Here is a 27673-nt window from a genome sequence, read left to right as displayed (position 1 = left end):
CTCCCTCCCTCCCTTCGTCCGTCTGTCTGTCCATCCATCCCTCCTTCCCTCCCTCCCTCCCTCCCTCCTGTCCGTCCCTCTGTCCCTCCCTCCCTCCCTCCCTCCGTCCCTCCTTCCCTCCCTCCCTCCCGTCTGTCCGTCCCTCCCTCCCTCTGTCCCTCCTTCCCTCCCTCCCTCCCTCCCTCCTTCCCTCCCTCCTCCCTGCTCTGTCACTGTCTCTCCCTCCTCCTCGGCCCTCCCTTCCTCCCTCCCTTCCCCTTCCTCCCTCCTCCCTCCCTCCTCTCTTCCTCTCCTCCCTCCATCCTCTGCCCCTCCTCCTCCTCCTATCTGTCTGGTCCTCTCCGTCCGTCATTCACATTGTCTGGCACCATCCGGTCCCCTCCGTCTCCTCCGCCCCTCCCCTCCTCTTTCACCCCGTCCCTTGGCCCCTCCACCTCTGGCCCTTCCCCCCTCCCTCCCTTCCCCCTTCCCTCCCTCCCTCCCTTCCCCCTTCCTTTCCCTTCCCTCCCTCCCTCCCTCCCTTCCCTCCCTCCCTCCCCTCCCTCCCTCCCTCCCTCCTTCCTCCCTCCTCCCTCCCTCCCTCCTTCCTTCCTTCCTTCCTCCCTCCCTCCCTCCCTCCCTCCCTCCTTCCTTCCTCCCTCCCTCCCTCACTTCCCTCCCTTCCCTTCCCTTCCTTCCCTCCCTCTCTTCCCTCCCCTCCTTCCTTCCTTCCCTTCCTTCCTTCCCTTCTTTACTCTCATTTCTACTTACTTACTTACTTACTTGCTACTTACTTCACTTCACTTCACTTGCTACTTACTTACTTACTGGTTGGGCATTATATACATACGCCTCTCCCCGGAGGGCTCAGGGCGGTGAACATGTAAAATAGAGCACATCTATCAGATTAAATCCGTTAAATATAGATTAATACAGGCTCTAAAAAATAAACCCCACCCCATTAAAATGCAGCATTATTAAGATCAACATAAAAGATGGCACCCTACTATCAAAAAACCAGAAGGAAGGGGCATGCAGGATCCACTTGATGTTAGTAAGGAGGGGGGCCCATCAGCGGCTGGTCTCCCCAAAGGCCCAAGTGGAACAGTTTCAGTCTTTTACAAGGCCCCAAGTGGAACTCATTAAGATCCCGCAGGGCCCGGACAGAGGGGAAAACTGGGGACCCTTCCCATCCTGCCGTTACCCCATCTTTTCCTCTCCAAGGAGACCCTTTCTTAGCACATGTTAAGCAATAATGCACTTTCAACTCCACCTCAGTGTGCATCTCTTGCAGCTGGATTTTACTAAAGCGGGACAGCAAAGCCACTCTGCAAAACAATTGTGAAGTGGATTGGGAAAGTCTTGGATTATTCTGCGTGTGGTGCGGAAGGGGCCAGGGTGACAGGCAGGCAGGCCTCCTCCTCTTGCCCTGGATTCTCACAGTGACTCTGAGAGGTAAGTGGACACTGTCCCAATTCATACATCATGGACGACACTGGTTGGGTTGCAGTCTCCGCGGATGCAACGTGTGGGGCTCAATGTGAACTGGTGTGCTTCCGCCTCCCTCCCCTCTCCATCTTCCTGATTGGAAACCCCCAGGACAGGAGGGGGCAATTTGGCCCCTTTGGAAAGGCTGCTCAGCAGATTCGAAAGCGCTTCAGTGACGGGAGAGCAGCCGGTCTGCCAGGCAGGGGAGAAGGCGAGGAGCAAAGAGAATGCAGATAAGGACCCCAAACCCTGCACGCGTCTTTTTCTGCCCTTCCTGGAGGACCGTTGTCTGTGCTGGAGGTTCCCAAAAGACACAGGGCAAGAGCAAAACTTCTAGGACTGCCTCCTTGGTTTCCTTGGAGCCCAGAGGGCTTCCAGCTTTGCAGAGATTCCTCTCGGGGCCGGCCGTGGGGCCCATTTTTTGTCAAGCTCGGTTATTCGGGTCTCACAAACGCCCATTTTATAGCAAGCATCGTATGGCAGACGGGTAGATGATGGACTCGCACTCGCACATTCACTGGACTCCCACCTCCGCCCCCATGAAAGGGAGAAGCTGAGCCCTTTGCCAGAAAAAGGAAGTTCACTGTTAAAAACCCGCCTTAATTGCAAATGCTGGATGCTGGCGGAAGGTGTTGAGAAAGGGGGACTGGGCCAGAGTCTTGAGTTGGACATCTATGTGGCAGGGCGGGTGGGGGGGGGAGGTCACGGGGGATGCTCTCTTCAGCAAAGCCTGCCTGCCTGCCTGCCTGCCTGCCTGCCTGCCTGCCTGCCTGCCTGCCAGACCATGTAATGCCCATTGGGCAGCTGCCCGGCACTCCTGTGGGGCATCAAAATGCCGTCTGCTTTGGCATTTTAGTGGTTTCTTGCCTGCAGGGCGCAGTTTTGTTAGCACCGTGCTGCTCAGCACTGTCTCATGCCACCCCTCAGGTTTGGTGAGGTTTGTTCGAAACCAAAGCCATGGATCCCTGAAAAAAAAATTTGTCTCATTGTACCAATGGAGCACAGGAAGGCAGCCTTGAGGGTCCATAATCTCACCCCCCCGGAACCAAACTGCACCAAACTTGTTATCACAGTCTCTCGATGAGACCTCTGCTTGAGACTGCGCCTCAGAAATGTGCCCTCAGCCTCCTGCAAACCCCCATTGATGTGTCTCAAAGACTTTTGGCGACTCTTTGGGATGTTCTGCAGGGAGGGTTTCTGATTTATCAGCACTAAATATCTGAAACTGCCCATGTATTTCTGTTGTTTGGTGCAGCCATTAGGTCCGTGCTTGCACCCTCAAAGCAGTAGCCCCCATCTCTTAGCAAAGAATGTGAGATGGGGTAAATTCTACTTGAGGGTCCATAACTTTGGACCTCTAAACCAAACTGGCCACCAAACTTTGGGGATCCCATTAGATAGTTTCAGATGATACCCTGATATTTGGTGTTGATATCCAAAATGCACCCCTTCAGGAACATCCTGAATTTGCCCAAGAATCTTTGTTTTGCATTGAGTTTTCTTGCATTGCTCTAAATGGGGTTGTAGGCTGTGGGGCACATTTCTGAAGCTGCACAGTCTCAAAACTCAGGTTCACTGTGAGACTGCCCTAATGATGCCCCCCCCCTGCCTGGTGCAGTTTGTCTGGGGGGCCAAAGCAGGACCCTCAAACTGTAGTGCCCTATCTCCTATTAGCTCCCATTGAACAATGGGGGGATGGGCACTTTGGGGAGCCCATAACTTTGGACTCCTTGAACCAAACCTCACCAAACTTGGGGGAGTAGCATAAGGACAGTCCCCTGATGATATGCTGAAATTTTGGTGCTGATATGTCTAAAAATGCACCCCCTGCAGGCACCAATGTCCTGGTGCAAAGAAAAAATTGGTTGTGGTGGAGTGGCTGCCCATGGGGGGGGTGGGGGGGCATCCAACTCAGGTTTTGCCCAGGGCTACAGTTTGCCCAGGGCTGCCTCATTACGCCCCTGGCCTGCCAGCCGGCTGCAACTATTCACCACTCTCTGGACTTGGGAACGGGGCTCATCAGGCACGAAGCAGGGCACCTATCCATCAACCACCTCTGGTGAAATTTGCCTGGAATCTCAGGGAGAAAAGAGGCTGGCAAATTAAACGAGTGAATAACGAAGGTAGCCAGGTCAGCAGGCTGACCCCCACTCAACCCACCCACCCAATCCACAGTGGAGGGTATCTCACCTGGTGAGAAAAGCCCGTGGGGCCCCCCACTCCTGTAGCACCGGTAGTGATGGGGAGAGGGGGAACCAAGCACAGATCCTAACCCGCCTTGAGTACAAGGCCACCTGCACGCCTCCTGCTCTCACTGGGGTCAGCAAGAGGCAGCCTTGACGAGACTTGGATGGGTTTCTCATGTTGGCTGCAAATAAGAACATAAGAACATAAGAACTAGCCTGCTGGATCAGACCAGAGTCCATCTAGTCCAGCTCTCTGCTACTCGCAGTGGCCCACCAGGTGCCTTTGGGAGCTCACCTGCAGGAGGTGAAAGCCTTCTGCTGCTGCTGCTCCTGAGCACCTGGTCTGCTAAGGCCTTTGCAATCTCAGATCAAGGAGGATCAAGATTGGTAGCCATAGAGGGCAGGACAGGCCTGGTGCAGGGGGGAGGGGGCTGGGAATGCTACCTGCCCTCGGAGGGGAAGCCACAACCTACCCAGGAGGGGCAGGATCTTCTGAGAAGCCCTCCGGGTACGAGCCTGATCATAGCCCCTCACCCAAAAATATCCTAGGAGAAAGGGCAGCCATCTTTCCAACACGCCAGAGAAGGCATCTCTCCGGTCCAAGGGAGGGAACCAGTGTGGGGAAACTCCCCAGAAGTGATGCAATTTGTACAGTTGCCGACTTGCAGAATGTCTAGCTGTTCCCCAAAGGGAGTCCCCTGAAGCCACAAGACATCTGCTGGGTGTGAAGTGAGAAATTACAAAGTTCTGTGAGACCGTCGGCCTCTCTCTGTGGTTTCCTCTCCTGGTCTGGCCTGGCTGCTGCAAGTTCAATCGGGGTCCTTGCCCCAGCTCTGGGTGCAAGAAGGATTATGGGCAAAGGGAGGATCAGCTGTCCGAGGGGGCTGCCTGTGGTCTCTGCACGGCCACTGCTGCCCTGAGCTGGCCTCCTCCTCCTCCTCCTCCTCCTGATCTTTTATTGCGTGAGAGGGGAATGGGTGCCTCCGTGACTCTTAGTGCAGAGGGGTTCGGCAGAGCTATCCCCTTCTGCACAAGAGGAGTCTGCCCAGGGTGTCTCTGCATGTATTACAACTTCCAGGCATGCCTAGAACAGTGGTTCATGGAGAAGCATGGGGTGGGGGTAGGGGTGAAGTCCCACAAGACTGGAAGCAGGGAAGACGCCTTCTGGTCCTTGGCTGAGAAGGGCGCCCTGGACAGAGCAAAAGGGGAACTCTAGCAGGGAGTCTTAGCATGAGCACTTTGGGAGGCCTCCCCCCCTCTCTATCCATCTATCCATCTATCCATCTCTCCTCTATCCCTCTCTCCGCTATCCCTCTCTATCCCTCCCTCTCTCCCTCTCTATCCTCTATCTATCCATCTATCCTCTATCCCTCTCTCCTCTATCCCTCCATCCCTCCCTCTCTCCCTCTCTCCTCTATCTCTCCTCTATCTCTCCTCTATCCATCCATCCCTCCTGTATCTCTATCCCTCTATCCTCCATCCATCCGTCCCTTCCATTCTCTCCATCTCCTCTCCTCCCTCCTCCCTCTCTCTCTGCCTCTTCCTCTCCTCCTCCCTCCTCTCCCCTCTCCATCTCTCCCTCTCTCATCTATCTTATCTATCTATCTATCTATCTATTCTATCTATCTATTCTATCTATCTATCTTATCTATCTATCTATCTATCTATCTATCTATCTATATCTATCTATCTATCTATCTATCTATCTATCTATCTATCTATCTATCTATCTATCTATCTATCCATCTATCCATCCATCCATCTATCCATCCATCCATCCATCTATCCATCTATCCATCCATCCATCCATCCATCCATCCCTCTCTCCCTCCCTATCTCTCTCCCTCTCTCTCTCCCTCTCTCCCTCTCTATCCTCTATCTATCCATCTATCCCTCTCTCCTCTATCCCTCTATAACCGCATCCCTCCCTCTATCCCTCTATTCTCTATCTATCCATCTATCCTCTATCCTCTATCCATCTATCTCTCTATCCCTCCATCCCTCCATCCCTCCCTCTATCCCCCTATCTATCTATCTATCTATCCATCCATCCCTCACTCTATCCCTCTATCTATTCTCTATCTATCCATCTATCCTCTATCTATCCATCCATCCATCCATCCATCCATCCATCCATCCATCCATCCATCCATCCATCCATCCATCCATCCATCCATCCATCCATCCATCCATCCATCCATCCATCCATCCATCCATCCATCCATCCATCCATCCCTCTAGCTATCCTCTATCTATCCATCTATCCATCCATCCCTCTATCCTTCTATCCCTCCATCCATCCATCCATCCATCCCTCTCTCCCTCTCTATCCTCTATCCTCCATCTATCCCTCTCTCCTCTATCCCTCTCTCCTCTATCCCTCCATCCCTCCCTCTATCCCTCTATTCTCTATCTATCCATCTATCCTCTATCTATGCATCTATCCATTATCCTCTATCTATCTCTCCATCTATCCTCTATCCATCTATCCATTATCCTCTATCTATCATCTTTCATCTATCTATCTTCTATTGTCTGTCTGTCTGTCTGTCTGTCTGTCTGTCTGTCTGTCTGTCTGTCTGTCTGTCTGTCTGTCTGTCTGTCTGTCTGTTATTGAGTTTTATATACCGCCCTACCCCCGGAGGGCTCTGGGCGGTGCACAACATAACTTCACAACAAAACACAACCACAACTGATGGAGCAAACAACAAATACAGACTATAATAAACAACACAGGCTCCATTAACTATAAAAAAAATTAAAAAAAACCTATTAAAATACAGCAGTCAATACAATAAAGCATCGTCCAGCGATAAAACCCTTATGAAAACCCTCCCAAGGAGCGGGGAACAGTGGGTCCCATTGATGTTAAAGGGACCCCAGATGTATGGAAAATAAAAGGGGGCATTGCAGTCAGCGGCTGGTCACTCCAAAGGCCCGGTGGAACAATTCAGTCTTACAGGCCCTGTGGAAATCACCAAGATCCCGCAGGGCCCGGGCAGCTGGAGGAAGAGTTTCTTTCCCAACCCCTAACCCCCGTCCCCCCGTCCCCCCCACAAGTGCCTTTGAGAGTAAGCAGGGTTCCAATTTTCTCTTCCAGATGGGGACTATTTCACCTTCACCAGACACGAGCCAGTCGGGGTGTGTGGACAGATCATCCCGGTAAGTGGCTCTCCTTGCACCCAACTTCTGCCTCCACAGGAGATGGTCCTTCTTAGTGTCCCAGTCTGCCTTGGCACGTGAGCCAGCACGGTGCAGTGGCCAGAAGGCAAAACTGGGATCTTGGGAGAAGAAGAAGAGTTTGGATTTATATCCCCTCTTTCTCTCCTGTAAGGAGACCCAAAGGGGCTGACAATCTCCTTGCCCTTCCCCCCTCACAACAAGCACCCTGTGAGGTGGGTGGGGCTGAGAGAGCTCCGAGAAGAAGCTGTGACTAGCCCAAGGTCAGCCAGCTGGCGTGTGTGGGAGTGCGCAGGCTAATCTGAATTCCCCAGATAAGCCTCCACAGCTCAGGCGGCAGAGCTGGGAATCAAACCCGGTTCCTCCAGATTAGATACACGAGCCCTTAACCTCCTACGCCACTGCCCAGGTTTGAACCCCTGCTCCGCCATGGAAGGTCACGGGGTGACTTTGGGGCAGCCACTCCCAATTCAAACGGCAGTACGTCTGTAAGGAGTACAGTCTGTAAGGAGTGCAGAAGAGGAGAAGAGAGCCATCGAAGCCGTTCTGGGTTCCCACTGGGGAGAAAGGCCAAGTGTAAAGGAAATAAAAGTTTTAGGACTTTTGGGAGAGACGTGTCGATGCTGTCAGCGGCTGTTATCCCAACAGGGCCACCTCCAGGCTCACAGCTTAGAGATGGGACGGGAGGGCCAGAACGCTCTCTCCTGTCTTCTGGCACATAAACATCCCCGAAGGAGAATGATGAAGCAGTCCGGGGACTAGAAGGCATTTCCTGTGACACCCCCCCCCCCCAACCACACACACAGCCTGCCTGCCTGCCTTCCAGTGGGTCCATTCCAGAAGTCCAGGAGCAGCAGTGGCGTAGGAGGTTAAGAGCTTGTGTATCTAATCTGGAGGAACCGGGTTTGATTCCCAGCTCTGCCACCTGAGCTGTGGAGGCTTGTCTGGGGAATTCAGATTAGCCTGTGCACTCCCACACACGCCAGCTGGGTGACCTTGGGCTAGTCACAGCTTCTCGGAGCTCTCTCAGCCCCACCTACCTCACAAGGTGTTTGTTGTGAGGGGGAAGGGCAAGGAGATTGTCAGCCCCTTTGAGTCTCCTGCAGGAGAGAAAGGGGGGATAGAAATCCAAACTCTAAATCCAAAGTCTTCTGGTGTGAAGACTTGGGAGCACTCTTGGATGAACATCAAAGTACACGCTTTGCTGCACCCGAAAACTGAGACAAACCGAAGGGCTTCCGTAGGCTAGTGATCTTGTGGAACCCCTTTACCGAGAGAACTCTACCTGACAGTCCTGCAAGCTTTAGGGCAGCCAGAGACAACCTTGGCCAAGTGTCCAACCTGCCAACTGATTCAGCCAAGCTCGGTGGTCCTGCCACTAGTTTGGTGGCCAACCTGGGCCACCATGGCTCAGCAAAAAGCTGCTTGTTTAGCCCACCCAAGGGAAACCTCAGCTCAGTCCCTGGCGCCTCCCTTGTAGGGCCTCGGGACCGGGGGGAGGGGGGGCAAACAGGGAAGAGCTTTCTGTGCCACAGACTGGGAGATCTGACTCTGTCCCCAACAACTCTCTCAGTGTCCCTCTGTTGTGTCAACACCTGGTGCCAGGCAAGACTCCCTCCAGTCAGAGAGGAAGGAAGGCAGGCAGGCAGAAACCTCCCTGGCGACATCCTTCTTTGTGCAAGTACGGAGAAGGGGTTGGGTGCAACAGGACGGGGCGTCCCCCCCACTGTCCGGCTATCCCTCTTTAAGAACCGGTCTTTGGTGATTTTTTAAAACTGCGCTTCCAGGCTGTCCCATGTGGACAGTCAGAGCCCTGTAGGAAGTACCTGGGGGCAGTGGTGGGATCCAAAAATTTTAGTAACAGGTTCCCATGGTGGTGGGATTCAAACTGTGGCGTAGCGCCAATGGGGCTGGGCGGGGCACAACGGGGGCGTGGCCGGGCATTCCGGGGGCAAGGCTGTGGCAAGGACGCAGCCGCTGCGCCGGTCCTTGGGCGGGAAACGAATGCACGCAGGCGTTATGGCTGCCACGCCCGCCAGTGCACCTCCTGCTAGACCGCTTCAAGTTCTGGCCCCCTGCGCACTACTGCTGAGCGGAGGGGGCGTAACTAAGGCAAAAATTACGTGGCAAAATCACCAATTAGTAACCCCCTCTCGGCACACACAAATAATTAGTAACCTGCTCTCGGGAACCTGTGAGAACCTGCTGGATCCCACCTCTGCCTGGGGGGTTCCTGTCCCTTGAGGTGAGCGTCCGTTCCTTCCGCTTCCTGTCCTGTCTACCAGGAGGTCCAGTGTTTCAGGACTCCGTGGTTAATGAGTAGGTCTCCTCCAGCAAAGGGTGGGCTGGGCTGGGAGTGGGGAGTCCCGGGGCTGAGCCCTTCCTCGGAGGGTGGGCAAGCTTCTCTCCTCCCCAAAACAAGCCCGCTTTTTGAGGGTGGGCAGCGCAGCGCTCTGCACGTGGTACCCTCAGCCTCTCTCCCGCAGTGGAACTTCCCGCTCCTGATGTTCGCCTGGAAGATCGCCCCGGCTCTCTGCTGCGGCAACACCGTGGTCATCAAGCCGGCGGAACAGACGCCGCTCACGGCGCTCTACATGGGCGCCCTCATCAAGGAGGTAAGCCTGGCGGGGTGGGGGGGCAGCCCAGGAGTGGCCGTGTCTTGCAGTGCGGTCCCTGCTCACCAAGTGGCCCTACCTCCCCCTCACTTTGTTGTTGTGACAGGCTGGGTTCCCACCGGGCGTGGTCAACATTTTGCCGGGGTTTGGGCCGACTGCAGGCGCTGCGATTGCTTCTCACTCGGGCATAGACAAGATTGCGTTCACCGGATCCACAGAGGTAAGCTGGCGTTCAAAACAAAAGCTTTGGCCTGTAAGATCAAGACAATGTTTTACTTGGGAGCACAGGTGCCAGAGATGGAAATGGGTGCCCAGGTGGCATCATCCCATTGCCCCCCTGAGTGAGTGCCGGGGCGGGGGGCAGGTAAGAACCTAAGAACATAAGAAAGAGCCTGCTGGATCAGACCAGAGTCCATCTAGTCCAGCACTCTGCTACTTGCAGTGGCCCACCAGGTGCCATTGGGAGCTCACATGTAGGAAGTGAAAGCAAGGGCCTGCTGCTGCTGCTGCTGCTGCTGCTCCTGAGCACCTGGTCTGTTAAGGCATTTGCAATCTCAGATTAAGGAGGATCAAGATTGGTAGCCAGAGATCGACTTCTCCTCCATCAATCTGCCCAAGCCCCTTTTAAAGCTATCCAGGTTAGTGGCCATCACCACCTCCTGTGGCAGCATATTCCAAACACCGATCACACGTTGTGTGAAGAAGTGTTTCCTTTTATTAGTCTTAATTCGTCCCCCCAGCATTTTCAATGAATGCCCCCTGGTTCTAGTATTGTGAGAAGGTAGGTGACCCTGTGAATTGCTCTATGGCTCTCTCATGTTCTCTTGCAAGAGGCTGTTTTGGACAGGAAGGGAAGACGCGGGACGGACGGCCTCGGTTTTGGAATTGTCTCTCGCAGCCAAAATAAACATTGAGCCTCATTCCAGAGGGCTTTTGTTTTAGTAGGCATTTAAATTCAAACGCTGTGGATTTCGCCCTGACTCAGTACCTGCCTTTAAGAGCCTTGCTAATAGGAAGTGAAAAGCGTTGCGGAGATGAAAAAAAAAAAGAGGCCAATTCCGCAAGAGCCAAAAAGTGGGAACAGCTGGGATGTTTTAGTGCAACGCGAGTGCAAACTGTTCCGTACTGGTTTTGATTTCCTGTGCCGTGGAATTCCTTGTAGCAGCAACTCGGCAGAGTCACACTTCCAAAACAGCCTGGTGAGGTCAGCTGTGTGCCCCAGAAGACTGCCCAGTTTGGCTGCCTCAGTATTGTTTGCAGGCTTCAAGGAGACCAGCGTGGAATTGGGCTGGCGTGTTTTGGCCTGTCTTGGTTGCCCAGACCTTTCCCCGTGTCCTGGTGCCTGGATTTCCAGCTGTCCTTCAGGTCCCAAGACAAGCCCACAACATATTCACGGGTTGGGAGAGACGTTGCTAGAGTCAGCCTGAAGGATCAAAGAGCCTTGCTTTTATATTGGGGGGGGGGCAGCCCTGGGGAGAGCAAGCCAGACCCCAGCAAACAAACTGAGCACCAGAGCAGATTTTGACCAACACCAGCTCCTCTCAGGTCAACCCAGGCCCAATTTGTATGTGTCGAAGAAGCAGAGTTTACAAGCAGTGCCAGCTGGAAGCTCTGATTCCTCCAACCCTCCGAGTCTGGCGTGGTGCAGAAAGGAAGGACCCCGTGGTCTCCTTGAGTTTGTGAGTCACCAGCTCTGGGTGACCGTGGGACAAATTCTCAGGGGCTATTAGTCCCGACTGAGTCAATGTATTGCATGCACTTACCTTTTCTCACTAAGATTCAAGCAGTGGTGGGATCCAAAAATTTTAGTAACAGGTTCCCATGGTGGTGGGATTCAAACTGTGGCGTAGCGCCAATGGGGATGGGCGGGGCACGACGGGGGTGTGGCTGGGCATTCCTGGGGCAGGGCGTTCCTGGGTGGGGCTGTGGCCCGTCCTTGGGTGGGAAACGAATGCACGCAGGCGCAGGCTGCCACGCACGCCGGTGCACCTCCTATTAGACTGCTTCAAGTCCTGTGCGCTACTGCTGAGAGGAGGGGCGTAACTAAGGCAAAAATCACGTGGCCAAATCACCCATTAGTAACCCCCTCTCGGCACACACAAAATAATTAGTAACCTACTCTTGGGAACCGGTGAGAACCGGCTGGATCCCACCTCTGGATTCAAGGCAGATATAAGTCGGTACGATTAGCACAGGGGTCTGCAACCTGCGGCTCTCCAGATGTTCATGGACTACAATTCCCATCAGCTCCTGTCAGCATGCCATGCTGGCAGGGGCTGATGGGAATTGTAGTCCCTGAACATCTGGAGAGCCGCAGGTTGCAGACCCCTGGATTAGCAGAATAAGATGCCTGATAAATGAAGTGGTAGGACCCTCGTTACGGCAACTTGAAAGCGAAGCACCAGAATCAGGCGTGTTGTGTTAACAGGGCCAAGAGGCAGAATTACACAGGTAGACAATGTTGTGGTGGGAGCCAGAACAAGCATCGAACAGACGATATAAACTAGGCCCAGGAGCCCCGCCCGCGGTCTCATTCTTTTTATTTAATCGCGTGCATCATAATAACCCACCAAAAATCTTGCTGGTTTCCAAGGCGCTTCCGGGCCACATATAATGCATCCTGTTAACAGCCCCCCAGAGAAACCAAGGACCCCAGAAGGAAGGCAGCTGGTTCCCCGGACAAGGGTGGGGCTGGGTGCTGGCGTGCCTTGGCGGGGCGGGCCCTCCACCCCTGCAATCTGGCGCCCAAGACGAGGAGGGCCGGGCCGGCTGTTTTCTTTCCGTGCTTAGATTAACAAAACTGGAGCACAACATTCGTCAAACGGAGGCTGGGCCGGAGCATCAAAGCAAACGGCAGGAGAGGCCCAAGCAAATGTTGGCCACAAACAGCTGTGAGAGGGAGGCTGCTGCTGCTGCTGCTTCTTCCTCGCCCAGCGTGATGGATGCCCGGGTGCCAGATCCAGACCTTCCTGCCGTCCCCTCTGGCTTGTGTCAGCCGGGGAAGGGAAGAACTCGGGGGCCCTCCCCCCTAAAGACATCTCAAGGTTTTGGACTGGCCTTGCAAGTTCTCGGAGGAACTCTGACCCCCCACACCCGCACTTCTGGGGAGATCTGAGTGACAGCTCTTAGCTGCCGGCTCTGGTGTCTGTTTCCGCAGCCCCTGGAGGGCAAGGCAGATGCTGGGCACCAGTGGGCAAGCCTTCGGAGTTCAACAGGGCTCTTCTTCAGGCAGAACGTCGAGGGGTGAGAGGAGGCAGGTGTATCCCCGCGGTCTGTAGTTTGCAGGAAGGAGGGGAGGCGGGGGTCGGGCAGGTGTAGCAGGGCCAGGTGCCAAACGCAGCTCCCGTTGGGAAATGGAAAAGCTGGCAGCCCCTTGGATCTGTGGGGCAGGGGGTGGGGAGCAGCCGTGCTTGCCCCTGTTTTTCAGCTGCCCCGGCTTCTCCCTTGCAGCTCACCTCACTGGAGGACGAGGCAGCCCGGTTCAGCCCCTCCCTGCCGTCCCAGCGGGGCATCTGTTGTAAGGATTGACAAGTGCTGTGATCTTTCCTCCGGGGTCAAGCTGTGTTTGGACAACAAACAGGCCCCCTTCCCAGAGGTGTGCGGGACTCTGGCGTGAGCCCGAGCTTGACAGAACCGTTGGGGAATGTCACAATACCTGCAGGCTGAGTGTTTATATTTTCAGCTTTGTATATGTTTTAACCCGCTTCCTTTCAGCTACGAAGGAGGCCCCCAACGTCGGCTGCAATAATTTAAAGCAGAGGGCTGGAATCCTGTCTTGTGCTGAGGCAATGAGGCCGACGGGCACCTATAGACCAGTATGCCCCACACCCACGCCCACCCCCACCCAGGCAAAGGCTCTGGGAACTGGGAAAGGGGCAGAGAGCCCTGCCTGGGGCTTGTGGCCGGAGCACTTCTGAGCCCCGTGGATCCCTCAGCACAGTTTAATGATGAGCGCAGTTTAACATATATTGTGCGCCCAGACCTATTTGCCTCGGAATGGTATCAACTTCTTAAATCAAAAATCTACTCTCTAGGTTTAATACTTGAAGATCTCTGTATGCTGTCACCCAGAGAGATTCTGCAAACCTTAAAAAGCAGACTTCTAGGACAGGAATACCATATCTTGTTGGGGCAAGCAAATAAATCATGCTCATCCCTTTCTGTCGGAATAGTACCAGAACAGGGGCACGTAGCCAAATATCTTGAACTATTAACTGAACCCCAACAGAGATGGATTATTACAAGGGCCAGATGCAATGCTTTCCCATCGGCCATTACAAAGGGTCGCTACCTATCTATCCCTCTCCAGGATCGGGTCTGTCCACACTGTAAAAACCAAGTGGAGACTCTTGCTCACATTATACTTGACGGTTCGAGATATGTGGGTATTAGGAACTTCTCTCCTGGGCGGGTCTTAGACAAACCTGAAGGAGACTCTGACAACTCTGTTGTGGAGCTTTTGTTAAATAACACAGAGGCCATGCTCTTGGAAAAAGTAGCAAAATTTCTGGTTTTTTAAGGGCAGATTAACTGGGGGAATGTGGGCAGCTGCGTGTCTACCCTCGGTGGGAGGGGGGGCAAGCAACAGCAGCCTTTGCCTCCCCCCCCCCTTAGCTGTCACCAGTGGTGGGATCCAAGAATTTTAGTAACAGGTTCCCATGGTGGTGGGATTCAAACTGTGGCGTAGCACCAGTGGGGCTGGGCGGGGCATGACGGGGGCGTGGCCGGGCATTACGGGGGCGGGGCATTCCAGGGCGGGGCTGTGGCAAGGACGCAGCCGCTGCACCGGTCCTTGGGCAGGAAACGAACGCGCGCAGGCTGCCACGCACGCCGGTGCACCTCCTGCTAGACTGCTTCCAGTTCTGCGTGCTACTGCTGAGAGGAGGGGCGTAACGAAGGCAAAAATCATGTGGCAAAATCACCCATTAGTAACCCCCTCTCGGCACACACAAATAATTAGTAACCCACTCTCAGGAACCGGTGAGAACCTGCTGGATCCCACCTCTGGTTGTCACTCAGAGGGTCTTGTGAACAGGGGCCGGGGGGGGGGGGGTTGCTGAGGATGCTGCACTTTGCATCACAGAATTCGGGGAAAGCGCTGGAGTTGGGGAGGAGAGGGCTAGGGCTGCTCTCGAGAACCCTCTGGGCTTGGCGTCGTGTGTGGAAACGGCCTCTCCTTTCCCTTGCAGGTTGGGAAGCTGATCCAAGAAGCAGCAGGAAGGAGCAACTTGAAGAGGGTGACTCTGGAGCTGGGGGGGAAGAGCCCCAACATCATCTTTGCCGACGCAGACCGTAAGTTCGGCCGTGGCAGCCCCCTGGCCTTCCGTGCATGAGCCGTGCTTGCTTTACAAAGCATCTTTTCTTCCTGACACTCAGGCCCCTGTTGCAAACATTCCCAATAAGCGGTGGCATCTCAGAGGCTGCTGAGGATAATAGAGGATTGCAACGCATGTCTGAGCATTCAGGGAATCCGACGTACATACCTCAGACTCTGCAGCAGCTTCAACCCTTTTGGGCACTGGGAGCCCACGGGCAGCAAGCGCTGCTCCGCTTTTCCAGATGTTCAGAACGGTCTGCTATCAGGAGATAGAAAAAGTGCAGAGAGATAGAAAAAGTGCAGAGAAGGGCAACGAGGATGATTGAAGGACTGGAGCACCTTCCCTATGAGGAGAGGCTGCAGCGTTTGGGACTCTTTAGTTTGGAGAGGAGACGGCTGAGGGGGGATATGATTGAAGTCTATAAAATTATGCACGGGGTAGAAAATGTTGACAGAGAGAAATGTTTCTCTCTTTCTCACCATACTAGAACCAGGGGGCATCCATTGAAAATGCTGGGGGGAAGAATTAGGACTAATCAAAGGAAACACTTCTTCACGCAACGCAACGTGTGATTGGTGTTTGGAATATGCTGCCACAGAAGGTGGTGATGGCCGCTCACCTGGATAGCTTTAAAAGGGGCTTGGACAGATTGATGGAGGAGAAGTCAATCTATGGCTACCAATCTTGACCCTCCTTGATCTGAGATTGCAAATGCCTTAGCAGACCAGGTGCTCGGGAGCAACAGCAGCAGAAGGCCATTGCGTTCACATCCTACATGTGAGCTCCCAAAGGCACCTGGTGGGCCACTGCGAGTAGCAGAGTGCTGGACTAGATGGACTCTGGTCTGATCCAGCTGGCTTGTTCTTATGTTCTTATGTTCTTATCATGGTGCTCCCGCCATCCTCTCTTTGTTAACACCTCCCTCCCTGAGTTCCCCAAATGTTTGGCTTCTTGTTGCACAAAAGGGGTGGATCCAGACCTCAGCTGCGTGGGATAACTCATTGGCCCAGGGGAAGGGTGACTCCGGGAACGGCTTGCAAGTTAGGACTTGGTTCCGGTGCGCAAAGGAAGCCTCTTTGGCTTCTGCGCTTCCGCAAGGGATTTCCTGTCTTTCTCTGGGGTTTCCCGAGGGCCATGCGGGGATCTCCGGGGGCTGCAGGCAGGTTTAGCTGACTACTTGTCCCTGCCTCTTTCCATGGAAGAATTTCTCTGGAATCTGCGGGGCTGCCTTCTGTCGGCCCAGGCGTTCTCACTTGCCCTGGGAGGGGTTCTCCATCGTCTCATGGAGAGGAAAGTCCTTCCATACCCCTGGGACTGGAGATGCCAGGGATAGAAGGGGGTGTGTGTGACTTGACCACTGAGCTGTTTCCGCTCCCCCCCCCCCCCCCCGCCCCCATGTGTCTTTGTTCTGATTCCAGATTGTGGAATCAGGCGGTCAAATCCGAGCAGAAATGCAAAAGAACAACAACAACAAGAAGAGTTTGGGTTTACATCCCCCCTTTCTCTCCTGTAGGAGACTCAAAGGGGCTGACAATCTCCTTGCCCTTCCCCCCTCACAACAAACACCCTGTGAGGTAGGTGGGGCTGGGAGAGCTCCGAGAAGCTGTGACTAGCCCAAGGTCACCCAGCTGGCGTGTGTGGGAGTGCACAGGCTAATCTGAATTCCCCAGATAAGCCTCCACAGCTCAGGCGGCAGAGCTGGGAATCAAACCCGGTTCCTCCAGATTAGATACACGAGCTCTTAACTTCCTACGCCACTGCTGCTCCCTGGTTTCCACCCCTCTCACCCCAGCCAGCCTCTCCAGATGCTGGACAAAGAGGTCAAAAGCCACCAAGGGTGCCGTAGAATCACTGGGGGCTTGCCCCCGTCTCTGTCCTGGGAATGACTGTCTGTCAGGGTAACTGAGGCCGTTTGTGATCCAGCGCAGGCCTGGGTTTGGTGTGGCGTGAGTGGGGCCAAGTGGTCTTCTGCAGTGGTGGGATTCAAATAATTTAACAACCGGTTCTGAACTTCTACCCTGTTTCCTCGAATATAGACATCCCCTGAAAATAAGAGGTAGTAGAGGTTTCGCTGAAGTGCGAAATATAAGGCATCCCCCGAAAGTAAGACGTAGCAAAGTTTTGGTTTGGAAGCATGCCTGACGAACAGAACACAGAAAAATAAGACATCCCCTGAAAATAAGACATAGCGCATCTTTGGGAGCAAAAATTAATATAAGACACTGTCTTACATTCGGGGAAACACGGTAGTGGTGGAAGTACAACCGGTTCTCTGAACTAGACAGAAAATTAGCTGCCGGTTCTACCGAACTGGTGCGAATAGGCTGGATCCCACCACTGGCCTTTTGGCTCTGTTGGGGCTCTGTTTGGGTGGCTTTGCAAGGCTGCTCCGAGGTTGCCCCTTTCGGCTGCCAGGGCCCATCTCACACACAACACGGCAACAGCTCCGAGATCCGTCCGCGAGGAGTTGCAGCCATCTGGACTCTTGGAGAAGTCTGTGCTCCCCGATCCCTGTTTGTCATAGTCCAGTGATGGCGAACCTTTTTGAGACCAAGTGCCCAAATTGCAACCCCAAACCACACGGCACTTTTTAGAAAAAAATTGGTTGGCTCTGTTCGCTACTCGGGAGTAAGCTTGGTGGTAGTCGGTGGCTTTGCTTTGAAGCAACCGTGCAACTCTTCCAACGGGTGAATCACGACCCTAGGAGGGTTTACTCAGAAGCAAGCCCCATTGCCAGCAACCCAGGTAAAGGATCGCGCTTTAGTTCTTCGCATGAAAATCAGTGGGGTTTAACAGTGCTTAACAGGGTTACCTACACTGCTTCCCCAAAACTAGGTCTTAGGTTTAATGCTAATAATTGAGTCCAGTGGCCCAGGCCAGCCTAGATGTGTGTGTGGGGGGGGGGGGCTCTGTTTGCATGTGCTCACAGAGAGGGCTCTGAGGGCCACCCCTGGCACCCGTGCCATAGGTTCGCCACCACTGTCATAGTCCCTTTACTTTACTTCCTGAAGTGTGGGTGAGCCCCGAAGAAGCCCCCACAAGCCTCCGTGTGTGAGCAGTCCATTAGAGAGGCTCAGACTGCTCACATAACATCCACAAAAGGAAGATGGAGAAGCGAAGGGCCATTCCTGCCGGCTTCCGGCTTCACCCTGGGGGACGTAGCCGTCGGTTTCCCATCTGTATGTCTGACGCAGGACTTTTCTCTCTGATATTCGGACACGGGAGGGGAATTCTCGGCTCCTCTGTTTGTAGTTCCACCGAGCAGGGCTGGGCCTGTGGTTTTACCACCCCGCAAAGTCTGAGCCGAGTATTAATTACTCAACGGTTGGTTCAAATGCGACTCACCTCCTGCTGTGCATCTTTGGGCTCTCCCCAGGCCTCGAGGCCCGTTTGATCTTGGCCCCGTTCGTCCAGGAATCCCGACGTAAAAGGCATGAATCATCCTCGGCCCCGGCAGGGTCCGCTCAGCCCATGTGTGGGGATGTTTTGATGTCGGAGCCCCCTTTGCCTCACACGTACACACAGCCGCCCAGTGCTTTCCGCTTTGAAGTTGTGCAGCGTCGTTTGCTTGCGGAACCGACGCACAAGCGCAGCAGATGTCGGGCAGGCAATTCAGCGTGTGGCTTTCTGGTTTTGCAGTGGACTACGCCGTGGAGCAGGCCCACCAGGGGGTGTTCTTCAACCAGGGGCAGTGCTGCACCGCCGGCTCACGGATCTACGTGGAAGAGTCCATCTACGAGGAGTTTGTCCGGAGGAGCGTCGAGCGGGCCAAGAGGAGAGCCGTCGGGAGCCCTTTTGACCCAGCCACGGAGCAAGGGCCGCAGGTACGAGGAGAGCCGGGGAGGGCAAACGCTTCCACTTCCCGGGAGGCGACTTGGTCGTCCGCTGCCGCACCCAGAAAGCCCCGTGTTCAATCCTCTGCATTTCGGGTTGAAAGAACCAGCCGGCGGATGATGCGGAAAGACCCTTTTCTGCCGGACCCCCGGGACAATACCGATCTTGAAGGCCCTGATTCAGTAGAAAGCCACTCTGGTTGTGTTCGTGTGGACGATTGCTGGCAGCCGGAAAGGAGCAGCAGTGGCGTAGGAGGTTAAGAGCAAGTGTACTCTAATCTGGAGGAACCGGGTTTGATTCCCAGCTCTGCTGCCTGAGTTGTGGAGGCTCATCTGGGGAATTCAGATTAGCCTGTACACTCCCAACACACACCAGCTGGGTGACCTTGGGCTAGTCACAGCTTCTCGGAGCTCTCTCAGCCCCACCCACCTCACAGGGTGTTTGTTGTGAGGGGGGAAGGGCAAGGAGATTGTCAGCCCCTTTGAGTCTCCTGCAGGAGAGAAAGGGGGGATATAAATCCAAACTCCTCCTCTTCTTCTCCTTCTTCTTCCTCTTCTTCTTCCTCCTCCTCCTCCTCCTCCTCCTCTTCTTCTTCTTCTCCTTCTGCTTCTTCTTCTCCTTCTTCTTCTTCTTCTCCTTCTCCTTCTCCTTCTTCTTCTTCTTCTTCTTCTTCTCCTTCTTCTTCTTCATGGCTGCTCACCTGACAAGGTACCCTTTGTGGCAGGCAGTGGCCCAAATCTTCTTCACCTGTGTGTGGGGCAGGGGAGGGTTTCCATTCAGTGAATGTTTCCATGGGTCCCAGGAGGAACTATGTAGGGCCAGGGGCAAAGTCTTGGGATGCCAAAAGCCAACGGAGAGCCTCACCCAGGGATTTCTTTGGAGCTTTATCAGTGGAGCTGAGTTCTGCTGGGCATCTGAAGCCCCCCCTTTTCCCAGTGGTGGGATCCAAAAATTTTAGTAACAGGTTCCCATGGTGGTGGGATTCAAACTGTGGCGTAGCCAATGGGGCTGGGCGGGGCACGACGGGGGCATGGCCGGGCATTCCGGGGCTAAGTATAGCTATGGAGCTGTAGCAAGGACGCAGCCACTGCACCAGTCCTTGAACAGGAAACGAATGCATGCAGGCACAGACTGCCACGCACGCCGGTGCACCTCCTGCTAGACTGCTTCCAGTTCCCAGTACAATTGCTGAGAGGAGGGAGGGCGTAACTAAGGCCAAAATCACGTGGCAAATTCACCCATTAGTCACCCCCTCTGGGCACACACAAATAATTAGTCCCCTACTCTCGGGAACCTGTGAGAACCTGCTGGATCCCACCTCTGCCTTTTCCCTCTGTGTTTAGATCGATAAGAAGCAATACAACAAGATCCTGGAGTTGATCCAGAGCGGCATCGCCGAAGGGGCCCAGCTGGAGTGTGGCGGCAAAGGGTTGGGCCACAAAGGGTTCTTCATCGAGCCCACCGCAACGTGACCACCTACGCGCATTGCTAAAGAAGAGGTAGCTCCTTTCTGGGTCATTTCAAATGAAACGTCTCCTCCCCCAATCCACACACTTTGTGTCTTTGTGTCCTCGGCTGCCATGTCCTGACTTGGATGGCTTAGGCCAGTGGTGGCGAACCTATGGCACCTGTACTGTGGACTACAATTCCCATCAGCCCCTGCCAGCATGGCCAAGGGGTTGATGGGAATTGTAGTCCATGAACATCTGGAGCGCCATAGGTTCGCAACCCCATCTCCTCAGATCTTGAAAGCTAAACAGGGCACGCGTGGTTAGTGCTAGCTTGGGAGACCACCAAGGAACACCGCGGCCGAAAGCAGTGGCAAACCACCTCTGTTAGTTCCTTGTTCAAAACCCTGCAGGCTGCCATAACTTGGCTGGAACTTGACAGCACTTTACAGCATCACTGTGCCTCCGGGTGCCCCTCCTCTCCCCCACAACTCCCCAGGCTGCCCCCCACATTCTTCATTACTGCCTGGTGACAAAATCTCCCCTGATGCTTTGGGCACCTTTGAACAGGGTATGTGGGGATTGGCAGTGGTGAGGGAAATGTGATCTGCACATGCTCAGAGGCACAGTCTTCTTTCTGCCCCATGGTCTCGGGTTGAGGCAAGGGAGGCCAATCCTGGTGGTGAGCCCTGGCAGACCACCAGAACTCTGATGAAGGAGCTAAACTCAAAAGCGGCCATTGCCTTTCCCCATCCCCACCCAAATTAAGTTATTTCTATGAGGTGCTGATTACACTACCAACAAGACCTCCAAACTCTTTGGCAGAACCCTCTTCCATTGCTGTTGCAGATCTTTGGGCCTGTCCAAGAAATTCTGCGGTTCAAGACCATGGATGAAGTGATCGAGAGGGCAAACAATTCTGACTTTGGACTGGTAGTCAGCTAGTCTCACCAATCCACTCTCAACAAGGCCCTGACTGTCTCCGCAGCAATGCAAGCTGGGACTGTCTGGTAAGGTGGCCGTTGGGCGGTTTCCAAAATTCTCCTCCTCCTCCATTATTATTATTATTGTAGATTTCACAGCTGCCAGATCTTTAGCTGGTTGTTGGCCTTCATTACACCGAGCCCTCACCCAGAGTGGCCTTAGGAAGTTGTAATGTATCGCATGAGTATTCGTGATATTCGTATTATTCATAGTATCTGCATATTCGTAGGCATTATTCGTGAGTAATATTATTATTATTACATACATTACACACATTATTACATATTTGTAGTATTACTATTACTATTATTATTCGTGTTGTTGTTGTTGTTGTTGTTTCTGCTGCTGTTGTTGTTTCTATTCAAGGCTTTCACGGTCGAATATTAGTTGTGGCTAGCTGTATACATGTTCTAGCAGCATTCTCGCCTGACGTTTCGCCTACTGAATGCTGCTAGAACACGGCCATACAGCCCAGAAACCACACAGCACCCCATTATTGTTGTTGTTGTTGTTATGTGATAGACCACCCTACCCCCGAAGGGATCATGCTTCAAATTTCTTCCAGGATACTGGAGTCCCCAGTCTTGTTTGTGGTGTGCAGCCAATGTGCTAGCAATGTGCCGTTGAAGCGAATTTCACCCAGAATGCTGCTCGCTAGAAATTTGCCACAGATTTCAGTTACAGTTGTGCTCACTGGTAAAACAAGGCAAAAAAGCAGTCTTCGTGCAGGGATGTAGAGGGCTGGATCAAGAGATTTTCTGTCCATCAGGGAGGTTCCTGTACGCCTCAGTAAAACACCTTGATGTCAGGAGACATTCAATCCCTGTCCTTTGTTTCTTGTTTTAACCAATGCTCCTGTCCATGCCTGGTAACGTGGAGGGGGGAACTCGATGCTGCGTGTGAATTGGGGAGGGGGCAAGTTGCTCACAGCCACGGCGAGTGGGACCGCTGCTCTCTCTTTTTCTCCGACAGGATCAATTGCTACAATGCCTTAAATGCCCAGAGTCCTTTCGGCGGGTTCAAGATGTCTGGCAACGGGAGAGAAATGTAAGCAGGGTGCTGTTGCTTGAATGCAGGCTGGTGGGTTGGGAGCTGAGAAACACACGAGGTTTGCATGGGCAGGAGAGGCTAGGCTGAAAGAACACACCAGCCAGATGAAAGGTGTGTAGGGCTGGAGCTGCTGTTCTCCAGCTGGCGGTGTACACCTGGCCCCCCAAGTGGAGTGGGCTTTCGCTTCATCTAGATTCTGCAGGGAATAAGAAGTGAAGCCGGGCTTTCCCCTTCCCACAACGCTTAGAAAGGCAGCAGTCTCAATGACATGCACCAGGTGGGGGACCCCTTCAAAGCACCCCTGTTAGCGAATCTCCATGGGGGTGTATGCGCTGAGACATTCTTGGTGGTCTGCAGTCATCGCCAGCTCTGGCTGTCCTACGAGGAACCTCCTCCGATCTGCCATTTGCCCTTGTCTCTCCGCCCTCGCAGCCAACTGCCTGTGGAGCAGCAGGGGCGTAGGAGGTCAAGAGCTCGTGGATCTAATCTGGAGGAACTGGGTTTGATTCCTGCTCTGTCAGCTTCTGAGCTGTGGAGGCTCATCTGGGGAATTCAGATTAGCCTGTGCACTCCCCCACACACGCCAGCTGGGTGACCTGGGCTAGTCACAGCTTCTTGGGAGTTTCCTCTCAGCCCCACCCACCTCACAGGGTGTTTGTTGTGAGGGGAAGGGCAAGATTGTCAGCCCCTTTGAGAGCCTCCTGCAGGAGAGAAAGGGGGGATATCAATCCAAACTCTTCTTCTTCTTCTTCTTCTCCTCCTCCTCCTCCTCCTCCTCCTCCTCCTCCTCCTCCTCCTCCCCCCCTCCTCCTCCTCCTCCTCCTCCTCCTCCTCCTCCTGGCTCCGGAAGCCGTTCTGTGCTCGGCCAGTGAGGAGGGCCCCAATTTCACCCGTGCTCTGCTTGCTCTCCAGGGGCGAGTGCGGACTGCTGGAATATTCCGAAGTGAAGACGGTGACGATAAAGATCCCTCAAAAGAACTCGTAAGAAGGAAGGCGAGGAGTCCCGGGCAGCCACGTGACCCTCGGGACTCCTTCATTCATGCGGACGTGCGCTCAGGAATTGTAAAGAGAATTTTTTAGACCCTACCATCGCAACCTGGCTCAGAATTCACCTGTGCACCCAGAAACCCACGTGTTCATGCAGGCCGGTGGGGAGCTGCTTCATCCCTGACCCGGCCCAGGGGGCTCTCCTCTGCAGGGCCGGCCGATCCAGCACCCCCCTCGCCTCAGGAGAAAGGCAACTCTGGAAGGACCAGCGCTTCCAACCCACGGGAGGGCTGCCTTTTGCTCCGCTGGATTGGTGGGCTGTTGACAAGAGAAATCTCAGCCCACGGCCGGGGGGAGCAGGGAGAGAGCCAGACCCCAGTGACCAGACGGGCACTCACAGGACACAACACCTCTCCCAACCCTCTCTGCCCTCCTGTCTTCTAGAGCACGTTCCAAATGCTCTCTGTTGAGTCAGAGTGGTTTGCATTTCCAAAACTGTAGCTCTGCGCTTGCCCCTCTACTGCCTTCCTTTCCCCCAGAGCCCGAGGCAAACAGCAGCCGCCTCTTTTGGAGTTTGTGCTTCTTCGCAGGTGTTCTCACCGTCCAGCTGCCAGGATATGGCCACAACTTCAGCCACAACGTGGAGTGTGTGGATCCACTTGGTGGTGGTGGTGGTGGTGGGGTTGGGAGATGCTGCATAAGGCCACTGTCAAAACCGTGCAAGGGATGTTGCAGGGCACTTTGGAAATGGACCCCGCGGCTGAAGTTTTCCTTGAGAATCCATGCTCTGTGCAAACGTCGTCATTTTAAAAACGAAAATGTCCCGGATAACTTGGCAGCTTTGTCTCCGGCTGACTCGACATGCCCAGTGGTGGGATCCAAACATTTTAGTAACAGGTTCCCATGGTGGTGGGATTCAAACTGTGGCGTAGCGCCAATGGGCAGGGCAAGGGGGCATGGGGCGTGGCCAGGCATTCTGGGGCGGGCATTCTGGCGGGGTTGTGGTAAGGGCACGAGTCATGACCCCCGCACGGTCCTTGCTGGAAACTGAACGCGACGGCATGGCGCAGACTGCCACGCACGCCGGTGCACCTCCTGCTAGACTGCTTCCAGTTCTGTGCGCTACTGCTGAGAGGAGGGGCGTAACTAAGGCAAAAATCACATGGCAAAACTACCAATGAGTAACCCCCTCTCGGCACACACAAATACTCTCGGGAACCTGTGCGAACCTGCTGGATCCCACCTCTGGACACGCCCAAACAAGGCATGACATCTCTGTTCCTTCTTGGGACTGGCAGGGGATTGGCTGAGCTTCCGAGTGTGGCAGGTGATGGGTCTTCTCATTCCCGTTGGCCCGTCCCACTTGGACTCAACCTGTGTCTCACTCCTTGCCGTGTGTCCGGGAGGAGGAGATTTGGGGTCCGGTTGCCAGGGGTTGCTGGCCTCTGGGACTTCTGCTACCTTGTGGTTTCTTCCCATGTTCGCCAAGCAAATTTGGGGGCTGCGTCACAGGGGCAGAGTCAACAGGGGGGAAACCCTGCAAAAAAACGAGCTTAGGATAATATACCTAAAATATCATTTTCCCTCTCAAGCAGGGAAGAAGAGGTAGGGTTGCTCAGGGAATCTGGGGCTGAGACCGGGGGTGGATCCTGTTTCTCCCAAGCAGGACGTCTCCCCAGGAAGGTCGGCAGAATGCAGCATTGACCGGCCCAAGAGCCCTTTGGTCTCTGCCTGGACCCTAAGGCAAATGCACCCCTCCCCACCCCAGACCATCCCACCAACTGACACCGGGCACAGCCAATCAGGAAGCCCTCCTGTTCAAGGCCAATTAAAATAAGCAGCCTATCTACAGGGGTCTTGCACAAGAGGGCTCCCCATGGACTGCACCCCACAGACCTGCTCCGTCGTGGCTCTCCTTTGGCATGGATTGGGGCCTCAGTGCTCCCCTTGCGCCTTCCCAGGATCTCAGTTCCTCCCCAGTCCTGTTTGGCTCAATGCTGCCCAACTGTTTTGCAAGCAAACTAATTCCCTGAGCTTCTGCGATGTGAATGTCTCGTATTCCTACTGTGGTGTTAATTCGGAGGAGGTTTTCCTTTTAAAAGAAAAGGACTGTATTGAGAAAGTGCTTTCTTTATTCTCTCCAACGTTCATTTTGGAAGGAGACCTTTCTTTCTCTTTTTGGTTGGGTACTTTGTAAGGGAGCTGGTGCTAGCACGAGAAGCGTGGTCCCTGTGTATTTCCTCTGGATTGTATGTGTCGTCGTCTGTGTCTCCACCCCAATGAATTCCGGTAACGATTAAAGTTGACATCCCCCCCCCTTCCCTGCCCCACACCTTTAATGCACATGAGTTAGTGCGATACATTTTTTTAAAGTTGCTAAATGCATGCCACTGACTGTCTTTTTTGAGTCTGGGAAGTTTGTTGTTACCATTTTAATCATGTATATAGCTATAAAATTAGTCCTGTCCCCCCCCCCCCCCCCCCAAAAAAAATCTTGAGTATTTTCTATGCAGCTTTCCATTAAAAAAAACTTTTCAAGCTGAACTTGGGTTGTCGCGTTTGGTTGTTGGGCCCCGGACACGGCATGTCCAAACAGCGGCGAAGCTCTCGCAGTAGCCGTGTTTTCATTTGCAAAATGAAAGAGAGAGTGAGCTACGTTGCTTTTTAAAAAATATTATTTCAGCTGTATTAAAAAGGAACAAACCAAACGCTCTGGATTGTGGATCCGGGTCAAAGGCAGGCCTGCTGCCCTTCACCCACTGTGGCTGTAGACTTCAGCTATCAGCGAAAGCCCGGGCCTCAGTAGAGTCTTCTGGCTTCTCGGCGGGGGCCTTGGATCGAGAATCGAGGAGTGATGGTTTTTATTTCCTCTCCAGATGAATTGCATGATGAAGTTCACACACCCAGGTCGCTTGCACAAGAGACGTCGCTGGCCCTCCAGACCTGGAAGCATCGTTCAAATTAACCTCCCCCTTTCCCCCATGTGATTGGCAAGGGGGGTGGGTTAGTGTCCCAAGCAGCAGCAACCCAATGTTGGGGGTGATGGAAGCTAGCTGGTATGTGTGGTTTTTGGTGGCAGTCAAGGGTGCTGAGAAATGCTCCTTTGGGGCTAGACTTCTGCCTGTCATTCCAAGCCCCCCTCCAGCAAAGGAGTCACTCTTTGTGACTGACTGACCTGTTTCACAACAAGCCACAAGCAACATTGCAAATGTCTCCTGTTCTTTGCAGCTTCAGAATCTCTTCTACTTTCCTCGGAGCTCTCTCTCAGCCCCACCTACCTCATGGGGTGTTTGTTGTGGGGAAGGGGGAAGGGCATGGAGATTGTGAGCCCCTTTGAGTCTCCTGCAGGAGAGAAAAGGGGGATATAAATCCAAACTCCTCCTCCTCCTCCTCCTCCTCCTCCTCCTCGTCTTCTTCTTCTTCTTCTTCTTCTTCTTCTTCTTCTTCTTCTTCTTCTTCTTCTTCTTCTTCTTCTTCTTCTTCTTCTTCTTCTTCTTCTTCTTCTTCTTCTTCTTCTTCCAAGCAGCTGAGGGAAGGTCCCTCAGAAGAACCCGAGAGCAGGAATCTGGGCGTGCCGAGTCCAAAACAAGAGTCAAACAGGGTCCTTCTATTCTTCCCATAACAAACATTAATGCAGCTATTTGAGCAGCCTTAATCCATAACACTGGAAATAAACATTTTCTCTGTTTATTAAGGTCTTTTGCGCAGGACGGCTGGAAACTGATCACAGTAGATTTATTTAATGGCCTTTGTTCCGCCTGGCCACGGTCCACCTCTGCATTCAGCGTTAGAGGCCAGCGATTGCTATGGGTTCAAGCACGCTGAACTCTTTTTGGAGAGGGAGTAGTTTGTGTCCCGTGCACAGTGTATGTAGCTGGTACAACACAATGCCAGATGCCAGCCAAGCCATGTTTTGGGCAACTTGGCCTGTTGAAGTGTCCCATTCTTTTTCTCCCTTTTTTTGCAGGCGTGCCCACGCAGTAGAATAAATGGCAAACCTTCCTCTCTTTTTCTTATAGCCCCACAGAGTTTGAAATTTATATGCAGGCTTGACGGGAAAGAAGCTACCCCTGTCGAAGCCAGGCTAGCCACTGTTTGTGTGAGTCCAGGGAGTTGCTCACATTTATCTTCTGTTGGAGATGAGCACGGAGGGCTTCGGCCTCCATTTTCAGGCCATCCTGCCGGACTGGGGCTATTAGAGGCGCCTCCCGTGGCTTGGCCAGGGCCCATCCGGCGTTTTTCCTTTTGACGTTTCTGGCCCGCGTTGCTCCTGCGGGATCCTCCTCTGACCCCTTTGAAGCCCAGCAGTGTGAGGGAGGCTCTATTGAACCCGCGCATTTATTTTGTGGCAAGCCCAGTGAAAGGTTTCTGGATGCCGTGGGAGTCCCGCCGTCCTGCAGGGCTGCCTCTGAAGCCCTGGGGAAGCGAGTGGGCCTCTGGCATTTGGAAATGCACCCAGCTAGGCTGGAAGGGCGATTAGTCTTCCCACAGCGGACGCTGCGAAAACAAAGCTCGGAGGAGAAACCATTTGTTGCCGTCCCACCTCGGAGCGCAGCTGAGCGAGCCGGAGACTCTCGTGAGAAACCTTCGGCAGTGTTTTGAGA

The 27673-nt window shown here is 53.8% G+C and overlaps 1 protein-coding gene across 1 annotated transcript in view; it reads left to right on the top strand.

Annotated features, from left to right (window-relative positions):
* Positions 1-24028, top strand: part of ALDH1A2 (aldehyde dehydrogenase 1 family member A2) — a 33353-nt gene extending 9325 nt beyond the window's left edge. Inside the window, 9 exon segments of the mRNA XM_048481716.1 lie at positions 6754-6815; positions 9320-9448; positions 9555-9668; positions 14638-14740; positions 18406-18590; positions 19944-20099; positions 20898-21058; positions 22005-22079; positions 22995-24028. Of these exon segments, the coding sequence (XP_048337673.1) occupies positions 6754-6815; positions 9320-9448; positions 9555-9668; positions 14638-14740; positions 18406-18590; positions 19944-20099; positions 20898-21058; positions 22005-22079; positions 22995-23067 (1058 nt within the window). The 3' untranslated portion in view covers positions 23068-24028.
* The last annotated feature ends 3645 nt before the right edge of the window (positions 24029-27673 follow it).

This window comes from Sphaerodactylus townsendi, linkage group LG17 (assembly GCF_021028975.2).
Source record: "Sphaerodactylus townsendi isolate TG3544 linkage group LG17, MPM_Stown_v2.3, whole genome shotgun sequence".
NCBI lineage: Eukaryota > Metazoa > Chordata > Lepidosauria > Squamata > Sphaerodactylidae > Sphaerodactylus > Sphaerodactylus townsendi.
Note: the sequence above shows the minus strand (reverse complement) of the source record. Positions and strands in the feature narration are given on the sequence as shown.